This window comes from Magnolia sinica, chromosome 8 (assembly GCF_029962835.1).
Source record: "Magnolia sinica isolate HGM2019 chromosome 8, MsV1, whole genome shotgun sequence".
Taxonomy (NCBI): domain Eukaryota; kingdom Viridiplantae; phylum Streptophyta; class Magnoliopsida; order Magnoliales; family Magnoliaceae; genus Magnolia; species Magnolia sinica.
The window spans coordinates 4,109,768-4,134,637 of record NC_080580.1 but is presented as its reverse complement, the minus strand read 5'-3'; the positions used below and the strand labels follow the sequence as shown (position 1 = coordinate 4,134,637).

The 24,870-nt window shown below is 40.1% G+C and overlaps 1 protein-coding gene across 1 annotated transcript; it reads right to left on the bottom strand.

The window, feature by feature from the left end:
• Positions 1 to 301: 301 nt before the first annotated feature.
• On the bottom strand, positions 302 to 24,561 carry LOC131253792 (protein NRT1/ PTR FAMILY 8.1-like). The gene is made up of 5 exons (XM_058254931.1): positions 24,483 to 24,561; positions 8,047 to 8,157; positions 7,736 to 7,953; positions 2,698 to 3,293; positions 302 to 1,355 (listed from the first exon to the last, which is right to left on the bottom strand). The coding sequence occupies exons 1-5, from the start codon at positions 24,559 to 24,561 to the stop codon at positions 521 to 523; spliced, it is 1,839 nt and encodes a 612-aa protein (XP_058110914.1). The 3' UTR covers positions 302 to 520.
• Positions 24,562 to 24,870: the final 309 nt, after the last annotated feature.

The window sequence follows — 24,870 nt, the reverse complement described above, 5'->3', positions numbered from 1 at the left end:
TTTCCTTTGATCTAGACCATTAATCTGATGGGCACCATCAGCGGCGGGTCCACCCCCAAAACCTCCCAGATTTTATGATCTCAACCCTTCTGCCCATGGCCTTACAAATATAGATTGAAAAATGAAATAAAGCCAAGGTCCATATTCAACAACAGAAAGGCTGAATTTTGATCTTTTACAGTTTGGGAATGCTTTCGTGGCATCCTTCCATCGAAGGTGGGACACGTTAGATCAATGGTCTGGAAAACTTGCTGCTGATCACGACCCCACAATTCCTGTTTTCTCATAGCTGGGCCACTCCTCTTGAGAACATTCTCTTCTTTCCATACAGTCCAAATGAGTCTTACTGTAGACATTCAAATACATTTTCGCTCCAATTTTACAACTTGTATCACAAATTTTCAAAAGTTCACATAGCAATCCACCAAAGAAGAAGAACAACAACAACATACAAGCACTTGTAAATCATGCATGGGTGGGCACGACTGGGCCCACCCAATCGATGAATTGGCATAGGCGGTCATCCACGAACGGCCCCCGCTGGCTTCTTGTATGTGTACCACGTCGCGATCCATAGATACACTACAAAATTCAAAAGGCTGAGAATTGCAAGGAGCCAGTAGAAGTAATCAAGGTGGCCACGGTTCAGATTATCTGGTATCCACCCGAGCTTTCCGTGCTTTGTAGTAACGTGAGTAACGATCGTGACGAGCAGTGTGCTCAGATAATTCCCGAGTGCGACAGTTGAGAGTGAGAGCGCGGAGCACAAGCTCCGCATTGCGTCCGGCGCTTGATCATAGAAGAATTCCAATTGCCCAATGAATGTGAAGACCTCGGCGGCTCCCACAATGAAGTACTGTGGGATCTGCCAGAAGATCGATATGGGGAGCTGCTCAAGGTCGTAGTAGTTGTGCCTCTTCACCATGCCGAGCCTCACGAGCTCTAGGATCCCGGCAGCCAACATAGAGAAGATTGAAATGACAAGCCCTATCCCCATCCGCTGGAGCTGGGTGAAGCCGCGATGATGGCCAGTGTAGGCTCCGGCCATCGGCACAATGATCCGGTCATATATAGGGACCCAGAAGATGATGGCGATGGTGTCGAAGATGGAGAGGGACGCAGAAGGAATCTTGAAGTTGGGCCCCATATGGGGGTCCATGGTGTTACCTTGCAATACGAACATGGTGCTCATCTGGCTGTAGACAGTCGCGAACATGATGCCAGTGGCCCATATCGGGAGCAGCCGCACGATGGACTTGAGCTCCTCGACTTGGGTCACGGTGCAAAGCCTCCAAGGATTGATGTTGCCTTCGGTATCTTCCCCCCCCATCACCACCGCAGCCTTGTCGAAGAACCTGCATCCATCATTGATGTTTAGGTAAAATAGGCCACAGAAATCATCAAGTGTTGTTAGAGTGGAGAAAGTGTTCTGTTTGCTACAATTAACACAGAATCCAATTCAAATTCCACCAGGAAACAATTTCCGATTCAATTTGGATACAATTCAATCCGAAAATGATAATTGGGATGAACAAGCAGATTTGGGATTGTGCTATTGTATTCAAAGGCTAGCACCTACAATTCAATTCAAATCCCACCGGGAAACGGTTCCTAATTCAATGTGGATACTACTCGAATCGTATAATTCAGTCAGAGGATCGAATGTGTATGATCATCGGGTTGAACAAGGAATCTAGGGATTCCTGTCCCGAAATTCAGCTTACAAATCAAAGGGAGAACAATGCATCTCTTCAATATCAATCACCCTATGTTTTTGCATCTATTTCTTTGAGATTGAAAAGATTGGTATTGGAGCATGTATCAGCCGTCTCCGGAATCGATACCCATGTGTACATCCGGGCTGTGCCTGTGTGAATTTTGACCAATTTAGTCTCGTATCAGTGACGCAAAATGAAAATAAAGCACCATATCAATTTCTAAAGAATACTGATATGCCCCATGCGTTCACATAGAGATATGCACCAATGCACACATCTGATCAGTCCATGAGTAGCAAGTGGGTCAATTCATGGTGCGAAAGTTCAATTAGATGACATTCCACAAATGATCTTTGCTAGTGCCTACACGCATCTTTACATTCGATGGTAGATGCCAATTTATGAATCAGGCATGCCCACGATGGTAGATGCCAATCTGCCAATCTTCATATGTTCCGAGGTTGCAATGGCTGTAATGGCAGTTATGAAAAAACATGACCCGTAATTGCCATTGTGGCCTCCGTAACAGCTCGTTATGCTCCTCGTAAAGGCCATAATGGCCCCGAAATGGTCCGTTACGGGGCAGATACAAGTTTTTTGGTATATATATATATATATATATATATATATATTTCCCAATAAAGAAAAGATCTAACGGACGTTACAGTCTGTATGATAAAGGTAATGGTGGTGGCCGTTGCGGTCACCGTTACTGATACAGAATAACTTGGCTCCCACATGCAGTAAACTTACCAAAAAAAAACCAGGCTGATCAATTCACCATGTGGACCACACATGCACAGAAGCAACAGACAGTTTAGATCAGTTGCCAACTATCTACATCTGGCAGATGCAATTAGCCTGACTGATAAGTCATATATACAATGGGGCCCACTCAATACATGGCTCAGACGTTCCAAACGTGTGTGCAGAGGTGAAAGTGGGCTTAGCAGAAACTGAATTTGTCGCACATACTCACTTGAACTGTGTTGTATGATCAAGCTTACGGCTTCCTCGGATAACAGACTCCTCATCTGCATTCCCATACAGGAGAGACTCGTCAGCTGGCACTTTCACATGAAGTTTCCTGAATGATGCCACGATCACCTGGAAAATCCTCGACAGGGGGCTGCCACCAGGTTTCTGGAGCCGGTACAGGCGAGTCCCAGAGAAGAAACTCACAACAGCGATCGCCATCGCCACTGCCGGAATGCCAAACCCCCATCCCCACCCCACATTCATCTGTGTCCAGACCAGTACAGAAGAGGCGAGGAGAGCACCGATGTTAATTGAGAAATAGAACCAATTGAAAAAAGAGCTCTTCCTTTTTTTAATTGAGAAATAGAACCAATTGAAGAAAGGGCTCTTCCTTTTTTTCTCGGAATCATCATTTTCATCAAACTGATCGGCCCCGAATGACGATACGCAGGGCTTGATTCCGCCAGTCCCAAGTGCAATGAGGTAAAGCGCTATGTAGAATGTTGAGGTTTGTCCCTTTGTTGGGTGACAAACACCAGCATTGCAAGATGGCTTCAGACCATGTACCGATGCCGACACTGTTAACAATGTCATCCCCTGCAGTATTACAATTGAAAATCATCAATGTTTTATAGAGTTGAATGTAGAGTCTTCATAGTTTTGTGAAAACCGCAATGCAGCTCAGAATCGATGACAGTTTTACATTTGTACCCCACCAGTACAGAATCAATGAATAATACAATCCCTGATTTGAGGATGTGCGTAGTAATTCTCAAATCCGAAGTTTTTACAAGTGGGACCCACAATTCGGTTGTGTAGGCTGGTGATCTGAGGGATCCATCGGGGATGGACCACACCGGAAAAATCCTTGATGAGATAATCCTAAGCCCACTCTTTTGGATGCTTCGAAAACTTACTAAAGAAATGGATTTCCATTTCCAGTTTGTTAACCATGGAAATGGATTTCTGCGTATTGTGTTTGGATGCGTGAATAAGCTTGTCAATGGAAGTTGCCATTTTGCATTAGACAACACTATTCAAATTTTAGGAAAAGCTTGTTCGAATCAACAAGCTTTTCCAAGAATAATAACACAACCAAATGCATTTTAGATCACTTGGAAATGAAAATGCATTTCTTAAGAGAGTTTTCCAAGCATCCAAACAAGCCCGAAGAAGAAAATAAACAACAACAACAGTACACTTGAAGATTCTTGGGCATGGTATATTAATCGCAGGGCCTATCAGATCAACAGTCTGGATTACCAACCCATTGGCTGCACTTGGAATATATATATATATATACACACACACACACACACGGTCGTGATGAAGGCGCTCTTAGCATGAGCTTAAAGAAGCGAGTTTCCTTCTCTCGCACACCTCTTCATCCACTCTCCGAAGGATGCAGGGGAAGCCTTTTCATGTAAAATTCTTCCGCTGGAATGATAGGTGGGTCCTCCAAGATGTTAGTGATAAATCCACACCATCCATACATTTTAAAAAATAATTTTATGGTATGAACCCAAAACTGAGGTAGATCAAATTCTCAAGAGGGCCACACAGTGTTGACTGAACTCTCACCATTAAAAACTTCTTGGGGCTACCAAAATTTTGGATCAAGCTGATATTTGCTTTTTTTTCCATCATCCAGGTCTATATGACCTAATCTACAGGTTAGATGTCAAATAAATATCACGGTGGGCCCTAAAAAATATTTAACGGTGAGAATCATTATCAGCGCTGCTTCTTGTGGTGTGGTCCACCTGAGATTTGGATCTGCCTCAGTTTTTGGATAATGCACTGAAATGATAAGGAAAAATGGATGGATGGGGTAGATTTCTCAAAAACATTATGGTGGGCCCCACCTAAATTTCCAACAAAGGGATGCGAATTTCCTGCGAAAGCCTTTTGCAGGAAGTTCCTGTGCTGGGAACCCAAGTGGGCCTACTGTTATATTTGTGAGAAATCTTCTCCGTCCATCCATTTTTTGATATCATTTTAGGGGATAAGACCAAAATTCATCAGGATAAAAATTCAAGTGGGCCGCACTAAAGGAAAAGGTAGTTAGGGAAATTTCTATCGTTGAAACCTGCCTAAGTTCGATAGTGATGTTTACATGCCATCCATACCGTTAATAACGTTATTTGTACTGGGATGAACTAAAAACACAAATAATAGCATGATTCAAAACTTTTTTGGCCCCACGAATATTTCAACCGTGGACATTCAATTATCATGTTTTCGGCCCACTTGAGAATTGGATATGGTTCATTTTTGGCCTCATTATCTTAAAATGAACTAAAAAAACGGATGGACGGATAGGATTTCTCAAAAATATGACAGTGGGCCCCACCTAGGTTCCTAGCGCAGGAAGGCTTTTGCAGGAAATCCACATCCCCTACAGAGGTTGAGTAGCTGACGCGGATTGGATATTAATAGAGGTTGAGTAGCTAGAGTCACGAGGTTGAGTAGCCAGAGTTGCTACTGAAGTGATGTCACCAAGTTTTGTGTGCCCCACATGATGTATGTGTTATATCCCCACCGTCCGTACATTTGGAGAGATCATTTTAGGATATGGTCCAAAGAACAAGGTAGATCCAAGGCCGGGGTGGACCCCACCATAGAAAACAATGGTGAGAGTGACGCCCACCATTGAAACCTTTAAAAGGTCCACCATAATTTTTATTTGAGATCCAATCTGTTCATGTGTTAACGGAGACATGAAAGAAGGGAAAACACAAATATTAGCTTGATCGAGAACTTTTGTGGCCCACAGAACTTTTTAATGGTGGGCGTCGCTCTCCTCACTATTTTCTGTGGTGGGGTCCACTAGATCTTCGGATCTGACTCATTCTTTGGATCATGCCCTAATACGATCTCTCTAAATGGATGGGCGGTGTAGATACAAAACATACATCATGGTGTGGTCCACAGAACTTGGTGACGTTCACTTGATTAGGGAGTCTGTCACTCAACCTGTCAGCAACTAATCGGTGCGGGAGGTGAGGGACGCATATCGCGTCCTACCTTCGCCCGTATCTGGGAACAGGCTGTAGTTTTGAGTGGCCACCGTGATGTTTTCTACGGTCTTATCCACACCGTCCATTCATTTCTTTTCCATCATTTTAAGCTATTAGTCCAAAAATGTGACAGATCCAAGATAGATGTGGGCTACACAGTGGGGATTAAACACTTATCATTGAAGAATTCATGGGGGCCAAAGAAGTTTTGGATGGAGTTGGTATTTGTGTTTTCTCTTCATCCAGATTTATGTAAATTTATGAATAAGTTGGATGGCAAAGATAAATCATGGCGGGCCTTAGAAAATTTTCAGCAGTGAGAATTATTATCACCGCTACTTCCTATGGTGTGGTCTACTTGAGGCTTGTATTATCATCCGTTTTGCAAGCTAATTTTAGGACAAGCGACAAAAAATGAGGTGGATCCAAGACTCGACTATGCCAAATGAGAGGAAACAGTATGGATTCAGTGAGAAGCGTTGAAACATTTTTATCACCATAAAAGCTTTTTTTAGGATAAATTTTTAGTATTTTCGCTTCATCCCTGTGTTAATGACCTTATAAACGGTTTTGATGGCATATAAACATCAAAGTGGAGCCCAGGAAGGTTTCAACGGTAGGTACGTATTTCTTTCCTCAATTTTCCCTCTCGTGTGGTCCACTTTAGTTTTGGATCCACCTCGTTTTTGGTCGATTTTCCTAAAACGAGCTCGACAAACTGATGAACGGAGTATATTTCCCAAAACCATGGTGGCGGGCCCCACCCAACATCCTTGCGTAGGAACTTCCTGCGAAAGGCTTTCACAAGAAATCAAATCCACAATTTGCAAAGTTCATTGGAAATCTAGGTGGGGCCCACCATGATGTTTTTGAGAAATCTACCCCGTCCATCCATTTTTCCTAATCATTTTAGGGCATTATCCCAAAACTGAGGCAGATCCAAATCTCAAGTGGACCACACCACAGGAAGCAGCACTGATAATGATTCTCATCGTTAAATATTTTTTAGGGCCCACCGTGATATTTATTCGACATTCAACTTGTAGATTAGATCATATAGACCTGGATGATGGAAAAAAAAAAAAAAAACAAATATCAGCTTGATCCAAAATTTTGGTAGCCCCAGGTAGTTTTTAATGCTGAGAGTTCAATCAACACTATGTGGGCCCTACCCAGCATCCTTGGGTAGGAACTTCTTGAGAAAGGCTTTCACAGGAAATCAAATCCATAATTTGCAAAGTTCATTGAAAATCTAGGTGGGGCCCACCATGATGTTTTTGAGAAATCTACCCCGTCCATCCATTTTTCCTTATCATTTCAGGGCATTATCCCAAAACTGAGGCAGATCCAAATCTCAAGTGGACCACACCACAAGAAGCAGCGCTGATAATGATTCTCACCGTTAAATATTTTTTAGGGCCCACCGTGATATTTATTTGACATCCAACCTGTAGATTAGGTCATATAGACTTGGATGATGGGAAAAAAAGCGAATATCAGCTTGATCCAAAATTTTGGTAGCCCGAGGAAGTTTTTAATGGTGAGAGTTCAATCAACATTATGTGGCCCACTTGAGAATTTGATCTACCTCAGTTTTAGGTTCATACCATAAAATTATTTTTAAAAATGTATGGATGACATGGATTTATCACTAATATCTTGGTGGGACCCGCATTTCAGCGGAAGAATTTTACGTGAAAAGTCTTCCGCCGCATCCTTCGGAGAGTGGGTGAAGAGGCGTGCGAGAGAAGGAAACTCACTTTTTTAAGCTCGCGCTAAGAGTGCCTTCATCCAGACCGTCTACCTTATCTGATGGTTGATAAGAAGGCTCGCACGTAATGATGTGCGAACCGGTGCGTAGCTGAGCGTTCCTCTCTCTCTCTCTCTCTCTCTCTCTCTCTCTCTCTCTCTCTCTATATATATATATATATATATATATATATATATATATATATATAATGTTGGATCAAGATTTTCAAACACCACGTTAACCAGACAAGAGTTCATGGCAGATCTTACAAAAACATAGATGACTGAGAAAGAGGCGATCGTCCAATATCTTCCTAAATAGGCATCAGCTAAGAAGGCTCCGAACAACGGCATACTGTAACATGTCCCAGACCAGTTTGTTACATTGTTTGCAGCCGTAGCATTGCCCTGGTGGAGGCGAAGCTTCAGATAGTTCACCAGATTGGTGCCCATCCCATAGTATGCCAATCTCTCGCAGCATTCATTTACTGCAACGATGCGTAACGAGATCAGATCCGCAATGGAGAATGAGAGAAGGAAGGACATTGTTACAGAACAAATAAAACCATATGGCAACATACCAAGTATGTAGGGGCAAGCCTTCCAATTTCCTGTTTCCTTCTTGACAGCAGGCCTGCCATGAACATCAACCGTCCCATCTTTCGTGTAGATATCATCCTCTTCTGCCAGGGCTTTAATTCAATAGTAGTATGTGTGTTCTGATCAATATGTTTCGTTGTTTATTTTGCTTGCAGTGTCTGCATTGCGAATATGTGTATACATCGTAAGGGATTTGGTAGACGAAAAAACTAAAATCGACACATACATGCCCATTTGATATGAAAGAAAACATGGAAATTAGCTAAATCAACAATCACAACCATATGGTTGGGGCCAGGGTTGCATGGGCCTAGAATATGAGGTGGCTGTGTGGTGTGCAATTAAAAATTGCAAAATTCAAGATAAGTAGATATGTCTACATCGTGTGTGAGTTATGGGGCTGTAAAAGACATTAAGTAAAGGTAACAGTGGCAACCATTTTAAGTTACGGCGTCGTAATGGCTGTAACAACCTTTGTGGTAAAAATGACCCATAACTGCCGTTACGTGGACCTTAATGGCCAATTACTCCCCCTATAAAGGCCGTAATGGCTCCAAAATGGTCCATTACAGGAAATATATAAAATTTTCAGGGTTTTTTCTCAATAGAAAAAGAGATCATAACAACTGTTACGGCCACAGAATACCTTACATGTCCAAGACAATGAACAGATTGATGAGTTCTCTCGGCACAACTTGCATCAAAGATTCAGTTAGAATGCTGATATTTTCAGAGGTTTCTTGTCAAGCTATAACACCACTGCCCATGTGTCTGAATGTTGTGTACTACCCATACATGTGAGGTATCTGATGTGACTAAATGACTTATCTAAAGCATCTAGGTGGGCATGCGATAATCACAAGAACATTAAGGGCCCATTTCATTGCACCAAATATCATGAATTTTCATGATCAATCAAACTTGTGCAAAATTTCAAGATATTTCATGAAAGTTGGTGCAACCAAACACACCCTAAAGTATCCAGACAAATATAATATGTCCACTAATACATATCAAATTTCAAGTTGCAAAACATCTCGTAATTTGAAAGGGTTCATGGCTCAAATGTTCATACTAGTAAGATAAAGTTTCATACATTCCTAGAGATAAAAAATAAAAAATAAAAATCAGTGGCAGATCATGCGATAAGGAATGGATTTCCTACATTCACCACAAAGGAATCAAAGAAGATCCATCTAGAGATAGGTAACTGAATCATATTACAAAAACATACTTTGAGCTGACTGTATCAATGTGTTATCCGGTGATAGAAAACAACGTGTTATCAGGAACTTGAAAACTATATCAATGCGTTTTCTGGTGATGGAAAACAAATGAAAACAGCCAACGAAATTGCTTATAAGGACTGTTTAATAGAGAAGCTCCAAGATGTGATAAGGAACTTGGAAATAATTGGAAAATAAAAAATAAAAACAAGTTTCAACATCCATCAGCATCTAGTCCAGCTCCATGGCTCTGTGGTAGACGGACTGTTTCAACACTGAGATCATGGGATCAAGCGCCCATGTGGTGTTCGTGGGTGTGTGTGTGTTAAAAAAAAAAATCTGGAAAGCAAAGTGTAACGATATTTTTCTACAAGTGATATCACTCAAACCAGTCCAAAAAATTCTCAGTATAATTGAGTTTAATTGGATGAAAATCTATATTCCAACATCAAAACAATGTAAAGAAAGCAAAGGAAAATACTTATACCACAGAGTCAACAAAGTAATCATAGAAGACCCAAAAGTGGGTGAATTGTTTCCCACCTTTCATTTTTTTATTTTCTATTGTTCTATACAAGTGCTATAAGCTAGATAAAATCAAGATTCCGGCACCAAATAAACAACACTGAAACAAGAAGAAGAGAAAAACCCACATCACAAAATCCATAAATTCCCTAAATAAACCGAAAAACAACTGAGTAAGGCTCGACAATCTTCGTTATCGACAGCTGTTTTGGAATACGACTCAATTGGAGACTCAAGCCGATACAACTCATTCTGTTTCAGTTGTTTTGCTCTGTTTCAATACTGTTTCGGTTTGGTGAATCCTTTTGTTGCCTACTGAAATCAAGACACTCAGCTGAGTTGACTCGATTTTTATTATATGAAATCAACACTATCACACCCAAACTAACCCCCCCAAGAGAGAGAGAGAGAGAGAGAGAGAGAGAGAGAGAGAGAGAGAGGCAATCCAATCCATCTTCCAATTTCCAACAGATAAAATCATGTCAGAAAATCCACAATTTCATCATCAATGGAAATTAAAAAACAAGCAAATGAAGCCTGCCAAACATACAGGGAAAAGGTACTATGCGCTCGACCTCACGATTAGCTCCCGTGAGGTCGAGCTGTGTGGACCCCACCGTGATGTATGTCGACCATCAACACCGTGAATTTGATGGGTACCCTCTAAATTATGGGATATCCCAAAAATAAACCGTATACGGAACTCATGTGGGCCATACCATCTAAAATCATGTGAAACACCGTTAAAACATATAAAAGCACTTGGTGGGGCCCACTGAGTTTTTAATGCTGATGAAACTTGGTCTGAACCTCATGCACGTGGGACACACATAATGGATGGGATGGATTTGCAAAAAAAATCTCTGTGGGCCCAAAAAACTGATTATGAATGTTTTAAAGGTGCAAGGCCCCTCCCCACTTCTGTATGTGGTGTGGCCCATAAAAGTCACGGTTTGACTTGATTTTTGAGATCTAGGCCCACGATGGAATGTTGCATATGACTGATGGGTTAGATGTTCGAAACGGATCACGGTGGGGCCCACACAGTTCGACCTCATGGGACGGACTCGTGAGGTCGAGCGCATAGTACCTTTTCCCATATATATATATATATATATAAAATAATCACTGAAACTCATATCAATCTAAAAATCGAAGTCCCAGCAACATAATCAAATGAAGGAGATAAAAAGACCACCCCACATACTCTCTACAAATTCATCAAAGAAACGAAAAAAGGAAGCAAATCAAGTGCAGGGATTCCTTCAACAAATGATATAAGCAAAACCCATCAAAGAAATTCTCATTGCAATTCATTTTCTATCAGAAAAGATCAAAATCCAACTTCGAAAATGAAAAGAGAGGAAAAAGAGGGAGAGAAATACCCATCTCATGTAATTCATAAATTCCTTGAACAGGTGATGTAATCAAACCCATCAAAGTAGAATCGATTCTAGATTATAATAAATCAAGATCCAACATCCAAATATGATTAAAAAAAATTGAAAAAAAGAAGAAGAGGGAATCTGGATATGATTTTGACTAAGAGTCCGGATCCTCTGTTATCCGGTCAACAGGAATTTTCTGATACCCTAATCCTCATTGGTCCACGTCACCACTCGCTAAAAAAATAAAAATAAAATAAAAAAAAGCTTCGAACGCCAAACCATTAGGGTAACCGGAAATTCCTGTTGACCATATAACAGAGAATCACGACTCGTTGAGTAAACCATTTGGCTTTGAGTGAGAGAGAGAGCGTGTGCGGAAAATGTCTCGACGTATCAAGTACTCAGGTTCGATAAACCCACACGCGTGTAGAAGGCTGTTCATGTACTCGCCATTATATGTTACAGCTTAGCATATAAGAATAAGATCTAACCCGTTCATCGAGTGGGTCACCATTATATTAATTATTAATCAAACCTACCCTGAATTTCTTCTCTATGCTCCACAATTTAGAAAATTTTGAAAATATTACAAGACCGTCCATCCCTCTTGTAAATTGTGGCTTGCTATTTTATCATACCGGACATATTAGTTTTTTAGACTCATCATAAAAAGTGGCCTACCTTACTGGACGGTTTGGATATCATGATTGGTCGTTAATATGGTACATGTGGTAGCGTGTAGATGAGATGCTACAAATGCGTGTGGCCTTACTAAAGCTATTGCATTTCCACCCAAGAAAATGACCACTGTAGACAAAACCTTTTATCCAGCGGTTTTTACGAAGGAATACAAACTTAAGTTACCAACTTAGACTAGCACGTGCGGACAGTGCATCTGAGGACGAAGGCGGACAGTGAATTTGTGGACGAAACTACGCCTCCTTTTTACCGCTGTTGCTTTTCCTCTCCCTTAAACAGAAAACACATGCGCTTTTTTTCGGAACACATCCCTGCGCCCCATTGCAACAAAAAAACCGACGCACGGCCGTTTTTCTTATCAGTTTCCTTACTAAATATCGAACTTTATCATCTCCATAATATCATTCTTCATTTGGCATTTTCCATCTTGGTGAGGGTTACGTGGAGTCCTCCAAAGTGGTTGCACCTCCAATCTTCAAAAAGGTTCAAATTAATCCCTCTCTTGAAAGCACCCGTGCTCAACTTACATTGAGTGAGGCTACGATTGCTGGAGGTACATATATTAAAAAAATAAAAAACCCCTAGTGTGGTTTATAGATATATTCCTTTGTACCTTTTCTTGGTCAAACTTGTTGCAAAATTATTAAATTTTATAAAATATATTTTAATAATAATAAATAATATATGATATATAAAAAGTTGTTTTGAAAAAACACCGTTTTGTGAGTTTTTAGGAATAGTCCCACATGAGAAAGGGAAGAGAAGAAAAAATGATTTAAATGAAAACAGTGGAGTATTATAATATTTACTCACCTAGTCCAAGGACTATGGACGCACTGGAACACCCGCGCGCTCGAGCACGGGCTCGGGCTCGGACTCGGACTTGGTCACGGGCTCGGGCTCGGTGCGAGGGCGTGGGCATGTGAGGCAGTGCGGCTGTAGAGGCGCTAGTGGCGCACTTTGCACGTCTGCATTGTGTCGCAAAGGGTCGCTCCTTCGCGACCTTGAGCGAACCGAAGCGAGACGTGTGCGAGTCGCGGTGCGACTAAGTGGCTAAGACAGGTGACTGGTTGGCAGAGAAACTAGAGGACTGGGAGAGATATCCCTCAGTATATATAGAGGGTCTGAAAAGAGTTGTTGCAGCAGAAACTATAATGGCTGTGCCATTAGTGCAGAGACCAGTTGAAACTGCTGCATGGCTAGCCCAACAGCTAGAAAACAGCTAGTTACTGTCTCACAACAGTCAGCATGCAGCAGATTAATGGTCATGCACAACAGTAAAAAAATGGCCATAAAACGGCTAGTTTTCCAACAACCAGAAATGACTTAATGGAATTTATTTCTCTGGACCATAACCCCCTAGCCACCATAGCCTATAAAAGGAGGGTCTGGATGGGTTTCCAAACCATCTCTCAACCCACTCTAGCAGACCCATATGAATTGAGACACAGCTCACTACTTCTCTCCAATATTCCAGTGGTTCCAACAAGACAGTAAGAGTTGAACCTTTGCTAGAAGAACAGACCAACGGTGTGGTCTAGAACGGTTCATCTGAACCAGTGGCTGAAGAACTAACCAGTGCAGTGGTCTAAATCAAAAGGAATTTCTTCTCTTTCTTTCTTATTTGAGATTTTTTCTATATTGTAATTCTACCAAATAGTGTATATAAGAGTTTCATTTGGTGGGCCTTCATGTCTGCTGAACGCAAACCCATACCAGGCTCGTCGTATCCTAGAAGCGATTTGCCTGTAACCTATCAGCATACTCAATCTATTTGAGTAGGGGCAAATAACGCTTTAAGGACATCATTTTCAGACGTGCTTCAGCCTGTCTTTATTCAAGCTAATTTTACTTTTCGGTTTCCATATTATACAGAAATTATATTAATCTGTATAATCTCAACAATCTTAAAGTGTTATTTGATAGAAGCCGACAGTGTTTCATCCATCAAGTTGATGAATCAGGACTTGATACGTCTTGATCGGTTCGATGGAACCAATTTTACAAGATGACAAGACATGCTGAAATTTCTCCTGACGGCACTGAAGATTTATTACATATTAGATCCAAATTTGCAAGCGCTACCTGAAGTATCCGACAAAGACACACCTGAACAGGTGGCTGCCCGCACAAAACGAGCCGAAGATGAACTCTTGTGTCGAGGACACATTCTAAACACGCTGTCCGACCGCCTGTACGATCTGTACCAACAAATGTCATCAGCAAAGGAGATTTGGGCCGCTTTGGAGTTCAAATACAAGGCTGAAGAAAAATGTACTAACAAGTTTCTCATCGCTAGGTATTTTGACTTCAGCATGGTAGATAATAAACCGTTGCTGGCCCAAATCTAAGAACTGCAGCTAATAGTAAATAAAATCAAAGCGATAAAAATTGATCTTCCTGAATCATTCAAAGTCGGGGCTATAATTGCTAAATTGTTATCGATGTGGAAAGGCTATAGAAAGAAGTTGTTGCATAAAACTGAGGACTACACACTGGAACAAATCCAGAAACATCTCAGGATTGAGGAAGAATCTCGTAATCGCGATAGAAAAAATGATAATAGGAATGCCTCGTCCAAGGTACATGCAGTAGAGAACACTAATAATAAACATCCCGAGAAGGACAATTCTTTGAAACCCAATAAAGGGAAATTCAAGAAAAACACTCAAAAGAAGAACGAAAAGTTTAAAGGCCATTGCCATGTCTATGAGAAAATCGGGCAGTATACTCGAGTATGCCGTTATCGCAAATCTAAAAAAGAGGCAAGTGCAGTAGAAGAAGGCGATATCGTGGCTATGATCACTGAGGTGAATACCATCCAAGGCAAAGTTCCAGGTTGGTGGTATGATACTGCCACTACAGTACATGTGTGCTACGACAGATCAGCCTTCAAAACCTATGAGGAATTGACCGATGGTCAAGAAGTTCAAATGGGTAATGAAGTCCGATTGAAGGTCGTCAGCAAAGGAACTGTCGAACTGATATTCACCTCTGGAAAGAAAGTGATTCTGACTAATGTACTGCACGTCCCAAACATGAGGTGAAACTTAGTTCTGGGGATCTTCTGGGTAAACCAGGCATAAGGGTGATATACGAGTCAGGTAAACTGATTCTGTCAAAGAATGAGAATTTTGTCGGAAAGAGATATGCTTGTAACGGAATGATTAAGTTTTCTCTAAATGAAACTAGCACTTCTGCGTATATGGTTGAATCCGCTGGACTATGGCATGATAGACTAGCCCATATAGGGTATAGTATCTTGAAGTTCATGGATAAGAATGGTTTAATCTTATACACAGATAATGAAACAAAAAAATGTGAAGTGTGCATACGATCCAAAATGATGAAGAAACCTTTTCCAAGTGTTGAAAGATCGTCTCAAGTTTTGAATCTTGTGCACAGTGATATCTATGAGTTAAACGGTATTCAGTGATATCTATGAGTTAAACGGTATTCTTACTCGTGGAGGTAAACGGTACTTCATAACCTCTATAGATGATTGCTCTAGGTATGTGTATGTGTACCTATTAAAGAGAAAATATGAAGAATTGAACATATATAAAATATATAAAACAGAAGCAGAGAATCAACTAAATAAGAAGATAAAAATTCTCTGTAACGATAGAGGAGGAGAATACTTCTCCAATGAATTCGATAACTTCTATGAAGAACATGGACTGATACATCAATGTACAGTGCCATACACACCTCAACAAAATGGAATAATTGAAAGGAATAATAGAACATTAGTAGAAATGGTCAACTCAATGTTGATAAGAGCAAAGTTGCCACTAAGTCTATGGGATGAGGCACTGCTTGTAGCATGCCATATAATAAATAGAATTTCATCTAAAAAATATAAAATATGAAACATGGAGAGGTAGAAAACCTAACCTAGGATATCTAAAAGTGTGGGGGTGTCTTGCGTATTGCAGAACCCCTGATTCAAAAAGAACTAAGTTAGGATCAAGAGCTATTAAGTGCGCCTTCGTAGAGTATGTACAAAATAGTAAAGCTTATAGACTTCTAGACATAGAATCTAATACAATAATAGAATCAAGAGATGTTGAGTTCTTTAAGAACTCACTATCCTTGGAGTGAAAGGATAATGAAATCCAAACTCCTAATGGAGAATCATATAGCACAACTCCACAGATAGTGGAAGCTCCTGTTGAACCTCGTAGGAGTCAAAGGACAAGAATAGAGAAGAGTCTAGGAGATGACTACATAAACTCACAACGCGTCATTTTTCATCCTGTAGAAGGAGATAGAGAAAATGTTATAAGAAAAATACCTATAATGGTGACTATAGAAGATGATCCTAAAACTTATAAAGAGGTCGTATCCTTTAGAGACTCAGCTTTCTGGAAAGAAGCTATTAATGATGAAATGGAATCTATACTATCAAACCAAACATGAGAACTAGTAAACTTACCTCCAAGTTCTAGACCCATAGGTTGTAAGTGGGTAATTAGGAAGAAATATCACACTGATGAGACTATCCAAACCTTTCAAACCTTTAAAGCTCGACTAGTAGTTAAGGGTTTTAGACAAAAAGAAGGGATATATTACTTTGACACATACTCTCTTGTAGCTAGGATAACATCCATTAGGATATTATTTACGCTAGCTTCTATACATCATCTTCACATCCACCAAATAGATGTAAAGACCGCATTTCTGAATGGTGACCTCAATGAAGAGGTATACATGGAACAACCTTAAGGTTTCGTTCTACCAGGAAATGAAAATAAAGTATGTAAATTAGTCAAATCTTTGTATGGATTAAAACAAGCACCAAAACAGTGGCATGAGAAGTTTGATTCCAAAATACTATGTCATGGTTTCATGCATAATGTAGCTGACAAATGCATATATTCTAAAGTAAATGGTAGTTATATTGTTATTATTTGTCTGTATGTTAATGACATGTTAATAATAAGTAATAAAATATAAGGTGTGACTGAAACAAAGAGGTTTCTATCTTCCGTATTCAAAATAAAGGATCTTGGACGAGTTGATACCATCTTAGGTATCAAAGGTAAAAAAATATTTTGGGGGTTATGCTTTGTGTTAATCTCATTATATTGAGAAGATATTAAACAAATTTAACCATCTAAATATAAAAGAAGCAAAAACCTCATTCAATCAAAGTATCAAGTTAAAAGAAAATACTGGAAGAACAGTTGCATAATTAGAATGTGCGAGTGCTATAGAGAGTCTTATGTATACTATGCAATGCACTAGACCTGATATCGCATATACTGTGAGTGAACTTAGTAGGTTTACTAGTAACCCCAGTACTGAACACTAGAATGCAATCAGTGGAGTCTTTAGTTACTTAAAAGCAACCAAAGACTTAGGACTATTTTATTCAGAATTTCCTACCGTATTGGAAGGATATACCAATGCGAGATGGATATCGAGTGCAGGGGACAGCAAGTCTACTACAAGGTCGGTATTCACCCTAGGAGGTGCAGCTGTATCTTGGGGATCAAAGAAACTGACTTGCATAACGCATTCGACTATGGAGTCTAAATTTATAGCCATGGCTGCAACAGGCAAAGAGGCTAAGTGATTAAGGGATCTTTTATTAGAAATTCCTTTCTATGTAAAGCCTATATTGGCTCTGTCACTACATTGTGATAGTGAAGCTACATTAGCTAGAGCCTATAGCGGCACTTATAATGATAAGTCTAGACATATCAGTCTTTGACATGATTATGTCAGACAATTAATTCGAGATGGAATCATTGATATTTCTTATGTGAAATCAAGCAATAACCTCACAGATCCTTTTACTAAACCTCTATCGAGAAAGACAGTAAAGGCTACATCTAGAGGGATGGGGTTAAAACTCTTTAACAAAAGTTCCACCAGTGATGGTAACCCAACCTAAAGTAGAAAATCTCTAATTTTGAGTTTAATGGGTAAGAACAAGTCACTAATATATGAAAAAAATTTAGCACTAAATTATATAACCTCATTCATAACAGATAAGTGTTAAGCGTTACGAAAGAGGGTTGAGTCTTAAAACTCTTAATGAAATCCAGTCTATAAGGACAAATATCTTATAGTAACGGAGACACTAGAAAGATTTCACCTATATGAACGTAGAGATGGTGCCGTCTCTCATGAGAGTTTGAAGTTTTCTCTCGGGATCGTTCACGAATTAGGATAAGCACATAGCCATTAAATGTGTTGAGCAAGATTATGGGAACTCTAACAAACATATACCGAATATGTGTGTGGTTTTTTCGACTCTATTATCTAAGAATAACTGGTTCAACACTACAGCTACCAGTCATTTTGATAAAGTTTTGAGATATTTACACTAAGGAAAGATAAAAATTGAAAGATATCTTTCTTTATGCATATAAGTTAATTATTCTGGCAGAATTGTTTAACCGAAAAAATATATGTTATAAAAATCAAGTGGGGCATTGTTGCAAAAATATTGATTTTTATAAACTATATTTTAATAATAAAAAATAATATATGATATATAAAAAGTTGTTTTGAAAAAACTCTGTTTTATGGATTTTTAGGAATAGTCCCACATGGGAAAGGGAAGAGAAGAAAAAATGGTTTAAATGAAAACAGTGGAGTATTATAATATTTACTCACCTAGTCCAAGGACTATGGACCTTGTGTGTTCCAGTGCGTAACAATGGAACACCCGCGAGCTTGGGCACGGGCTCAGACTCTGACTCTGACTCGGTCACGGGCTCGGGCTCGGTGCGAGGGCGTGGGCATGTGAGGCAGTGTGGCTGTAGAGGCGCTGTGGCGCACTTTGCACTTCGCACGTCCGCAACGTGTCGTAGAGGGTCGCTCCTTCGCGACCTTAAGCGAATCAGAGCGAGACGTGTGGGAGTCGCGGTGCGACTAAGTGGCTAAGACGGATGACTGATTGATAGAGAGACTAAAGGACTACGAGAGATATCCCTTAGTATATATAGAGGGACTGAAAAGAGCTGTTATAGCAGAAACTGTAACAGCTGTGCCAATAGTGTAGAGACCAGCTGAAACTGTTGCATGGCTAGCCCAACAGCTAGAAAACGGCAAGCTGCTATCTCACAACAGTCAGCATGCAACAGATTAATGGCCATGCACAACAGTAAAAAACGGCCATAAAACGGTTAGTTTTTCAACAGCCAGAAATGGCTTAATGAAATTTATGTCTCTGAACCATAACCCCCTAGCCACCATAGCCTATAAAAGGAGGGTCTGAATGGGTTTCCAAACCATCTCTCAACCCACTCCAGCAGACCCATACGAATTGAGACACAGCTCACTACTTCTCTCCAATATTCTAGTGGTTCCAACAAGACAGCAAAGGTTGAACCTTTGCTAGAAGAACAGACCAACGGTGTGGTTTAGAACAGTTCATCTGAACCAGTGGCTGAAGAACTGACCAGTGCAGTGGTCTAAATCAAAAAGAATTTCTTCTCTTTATTTGGAATTTTTTCTATATTGTAATTCTACCAGATAGTGTATATAAGAGTTCTATTTGGTGGGCCTTCGTGTTTGCTGAACGCAAACCCACACCAAGCTCGTCGTATCCTAGAAGCGATTTGCCTGTAACCTATCAGCATACTCAATCCATTTAAGTAGGGGCAAATAACACTTTAAGGACAGCGTTTTCAGACGTGCTTCAGCCTGTCCTTATTCAAGCTAATTTTACTTTTCAGTTTCCATATTATATAGAAATTATATTAATCTGTATAATCTCAATAATCTTAAAGCGTTATTTGATGGAAGTCGACAGTGTTTCATCCATCAAGTTGATGAATCAGGACTTGATACGTCTTGATCGGTTCAATGGAACCAATTTTACAAGATGGCAAGACAAGCTGAAATCTCTCCTAATGACGCTGAAGATCTATTACATATTAGATCCAAATCTGCAAGCGCTACTTGAAGCATCCAATAAAGACACACCTGAATAGGTGGCTGCCCACACAAAACGAGCCGAAGATGAACTCTTGTGTCGAGGACACATTCTGAACACGCTGTCCGACCGCCTGTACGATTTGTACCAACAGACGTCATCAGCAAAGGAGATCTGGGCTGCTTTGGAATTAAATACAAGGCTGAAGAAGAAGGTACCAACAAGTTTCTCATTGCCAGGTATTTTGACTTCAGCATGGTAGATAATAAACCGTTGCTGTCCCAAATCTAAGAACTGCAGCTAATAGTAAACAAAATCAAAGCGATAAAAATCGATCTTCTCGAATCATTTAAAGTCGAGGCTATAATGGCTAAATTGTCACCGATGTGAAAAGACTATAAAAAGAAGTTGCTGCATAAAACTGAGGACTAAACACTGGAACAAATCCAAAAACACCTCAGGATTGAGAAAGAATCCCGTAACCACGATAAAAAGAATGATAACGGGAATGCCTCGTCTAAAGTACATGTAGTAAAGAACACTAATAACAAACATCCCGAGAAGGACGATTCCTTGAAACCCAATAAAGAAAAATTTAAGAAAAATATCCAAAAGAAGAACGAAAAGTTCAAAGGCCCCGAGAGGGGCAAACTAGAAATTTATATAGAAGCATTTTATATATGGGAGTGGCTATGAGAGAGAGTCCACCCATTGTAGAACTCTTTCATTTACTTACGTCTTCTCAATCTCTCACGTACAAAGAGAGAAGCTATTCTTCAATACAATTCTATCTTGAGTTGTCTATAGTACTTCATGCCTATAAAACTGTATATACCCAATGTGATTAATTTAAACCAATCATTGCATTACCAGATGAAAACATGTCATACATGGCCAATGATTCCAACATTCTCTAACTTGGGATAATCATGATATTCTTCAATATGCAATGTATTATATGGTAATTCATTAACGATCGATATTCTACTAGATATTTTAATGGATCTTATAACAGTGATGTTTGTTTGTTATCAAACCTGTTCATAAGATCATACATACATGGATTAATAGAAAACACAATTATAAGATTGATCCAAAACTTCCGTGGCTCCTAAGAAATGATCAATAGTAGAAATTCAATTCAAAATTATCATATAGTGTTGTCCATTTGAACATTGAATATGTTTAAATTATCATGTGGTGTTGTCCATTGTGAAATTATTTGTTAAGTTTGTCCCACTCAATTTCATGTTTATCCCGCTGATTTTCTATTTTTCCCCACTCAATTTTACGTCTGCCCCGCTGAAATTCATATTTGCCCCACTCAATTTCATGTTTCCCCCGCTGAATTTCAAGTTTGTCCCGCTGAATTTCATGTTTGCCCCGCTGAATTTCAAGTTTGTCCCGTTGAATTTCATGTTTGCCCCGCTGAATTTCATGTTTGCCGCTGATTTTCTAGTTTGCCTCGCTGAATTTCAAGTTTGCCCCGCTGAATTTCATGTTTGCCCCGCTGAATTTCAAGTTTGCCCCGTTGAATTTCATATTTGCCCCGCTGAATTTCATGTTTGCCGCTGATTTTCTGGTTTGCCCCGCTGAATTTCATGTTTGCCCCGTTGAATTTCAAGTTTACCCCCGCTGATTTTCTAGTTTGCCCTGCTAAATTTCATATTTGCTCCGCTGAATTTCATGTTTGCCCCACTAAATTTCAAGTTTGCCCCGCTCAATTTTCAGTTTGACCACGAAGTGAATGAAATGGATTTTCGACCATCGACCCAATGGAATCTTGAAAAATAATTAGGTTGGTTGGCTAAATTAGCTTCTCTTACCCCAAAATCATATGTGGTACGTTATGTAAATCATTCTAGCATAGGAGATATGCTTGTTAAATAAATAGACAAAGAAATGTATTAAAAGATAGAAAAACATTTTTATATACTTATATATACATATTTTCATAATTATGTATTAAATAAAAATGTAAGGGGGAAAAAGTTCTCCTTGTAAAAAAATAAAAAATAAAAAAATCTGTGCGGTAGTCTATAAGTTTTTATTTTTTCATTACTATGTTGCTTTTGTGGGTCCCATCATGAGGTTTGTGTTACATCCAAACTGTCCATCTATTTGGCGAGCTCATATTAAGGCTTGAGACAAAAAATAAGACAGATCTAACTATCAAGTGGACCACACTGTAAAATGCAGTGGGGAATTGAACGTCTACCATTGAAACCCTTTTAGGGGTTACTGAAGTTTTGGATCATTATGAAATTTGTTTTTCCTCTTCATCCAGGTCTTTGTGACCCTATGAATGAACTTAGATGGGGAGGATTTCTCACAAACATCACAGTGGGCCCCAACTTAGACGGGGAGGATTTCTAATGGTTGACACTCATTCAACACTGTTTCCTGTAATGTGGTACGCTTGAGATTTGGATATACCTTATTTTGGCCTCATACCATAAATGATCTGAAAAAATATGTGGACGGCATGGATGAAAAGCATACATCATGGTGGGCCCACAGACCACCGACTATCCGCCATTGGCCGGTGGCAGGCGGAGTAGCCAATCCGTTTCCGAGAAAAGGAAGGTATTTTCGTCTTGGAATTTTTCGTCCGTACGAAGAGGTCTAAGAGCGTATGTTAAATTTGTATTACTTTACGAATATCCCATGGATAAAAGGTAGGGTCCACAGTCGTAAATTTCTCAGTTTCCGGATATTGCAGCTGACTTTTAGTGATGGGACGAGAAAAACCAGGGCAAAGTGGACGCGTATTCGGTGGATTTGGAAAACCACCGAGGTCTATGGGGCCCACCTTGATGTATTTTTTTTATATCCACGCCGTCCATACATTTTTAAATATAATTTTATTGTTGATCTAGGAAATTATGCAGCTAAAAATCTATAGTGGAGCACACCACAGGAAACAGTGCCTATTGAACTCTCACCGTTAAAATCTTCTTAAGGGTCACAAAATTTTTGGATTAAGATTTTACGTTTTTCCATCCACGTGTCCGTGACCTTATCAACAGTTTGGATGGAAAATAAGAATTACGGTGAGTCCTAGAAACTTTGTAATGGTGGACGTCCAATCACCACTATTTCCTGTGGTATTGTCCACATGAGATTTAGATCAGCTTAATTTTTGATCTCACCCACTGACACTATCTTTTAAAACGGATGGACGGTACGGATTTAAAATAAATATACAAAGGTAGCCCCACCACAGTCATGGATTCACTGAAGTAGGTGGTTTCCGGATCCACTGAATCATCGTCCGGACACGCCGCATGCGTGCCCGCCGCTTGCTACTCGCGTGTACACACTTAGCTTAGAGAAAAACTTAGATACACTGGCGGACTCGGATGGTTCATACGCATGCATTGACGAACTGTGTATGTGGCATGCATGTAATTAAATCCGAATCGTGGTAAAAAATCTAGATGGGCCATAAAACACCAGTGGATGGTTAAAAGGATATGTGGTAACAAGTAAGTTTGGATTTGGGATAAATCTGATTAACTGTGATTATTATTCTTCAGGCAGAGTCCACTTGCATAAGAAGACTGGACAGTTAAAAGAAATTATCAATTGTCTTTAATTCAAGAACACGGATGGCCTACTTGACGAACGGCCCTGATCTGACACAAGTGTGCCACGATTGCTGGTTGGCATGCACCCGATCTTCTTGCGTGAAGGAGAACCTTGCCAAGGATACTTGCACGCGTAGAGTTTGAATCTTACTCGCTGGAATGGTTGCCAACGTGGACACATGTCGTGATTCTGCGACGTCCATCTTGTGGTCCCTACTCATATGTAACACGCTACAAAAATGGAGCTACTCAGCTCATCAAAAGCGTGGAAAGAAAAGGTAATCGACGGTGCAGATTAAGATACATGATTGTGGTCCATTTGAGGAATAGACGTACCTAATTATTTTGACCAATGGAACATACAATGGGGAACACCTACGAGACGGCCTTGATCTTGTAACGGAAAATTGAAAAATTAGGATTGACTGATAAGTATCAAAATTTTCATATGGTCATCCATCTACCGTAGGAATTTCTTTTACTTTTTATTCTCAGAATGCCCTCACCAGGAACACAAGAAACAAACTTTGCTCGTACCAGTGTCATGTGTACATTCGGCCGGAATTCAAGGAAAAAAAGTGTACAGTGATCCACCGTACACGTGGCATACATACTAACAATCCAGACTGTCTAAATGGTGCTCGTCGATCTGGATGGACCATATACCGAAACTGACACTGACCAGTTGGGCTTTTGGTGGGCCGGGCCTGCCTGGTCCATCCAAATTGAGAGAGCATGCAACAAAAAGCATTGTGGGGGCGATCAATATGTTTTTGGGACATCCACACCGTCCATCAGTTCCACCAGCTCATTTTAGGACGTCTATACAAAATTCAAGTGGGCCACACCATAGAAATCAGTGGAGATTTGAATGCCCACAACTGAAATATTCTTCTGGCCCACCGAAGTTTTTGATCATCCAGATTGTTCGTGTTTTCCCATCATCCTGGGAGGACTACTGTTATCAACTGGTTGGATGGATTGTAAATATCACGGTGGGCTTTGATGGGCCTCCCCATCCCTACTTTTCCTTAGCCCACATGAGTGCTTGGATCTGCCTATCTTGGGCTTGCATCCTACCATAAGCTATAGTACAGCTGACGGTAGTGGATGTCACACTGGCATCACTTAGACCCCGCAGAGCTTTTGCTTCCCGATAGGAAGCGAATAGCATGGCGTGCCTCACACCACCGACCTTGGTGGTGTGTTGACGTCACCAAGTTCTGTAGGCCCATCATAATGTATGTGTTATATCTGCACCCTCCATCTATTTCGTGAGATTATTTTAGACGATGGGTCAAAATATTAAAGTAGATCCAAAGCTTGAGTGGACCACACCACAGGAAGAAAAAATTCTACCATTGAAAACTCCATGGGGCCACAGAAGTTTTGGATCAAGCTGATATTTGTGTTTTCGCTTCATCCAGGTATGTCTGACCTTAATAACAGTTGAATAGCAAAAAACCATTATGATCATGGTGGG

What these genes read in the sequence shown, in the direction of transcription:
- LOC131253792 (XM_058254931.1), bottom strand. Translation starts at nt 24,561, where the DNA reads ATGCTATTCGCTTCCTATCGGGAAGCAAAAGCTCTGCGGGGTCTAAGT. An exon ending in GACATCCACTACCGTCAGCT is followed by an intron (nt 8,158 to 24,482) that starts GTACTATAGCTT and finishes ATTGAATTAAAG; the next exon opens with CCCTGGCAGAAGAGGATGAT. An exon ending in TCTCAGTCATCTATGTTTTT is followed by an intron (nt 3,294 to 7,735) that starts GTAAGATCTGCC and finishes GTAATACTGCAG; the next exon opens with GGGATGACATTGTTAACAGT.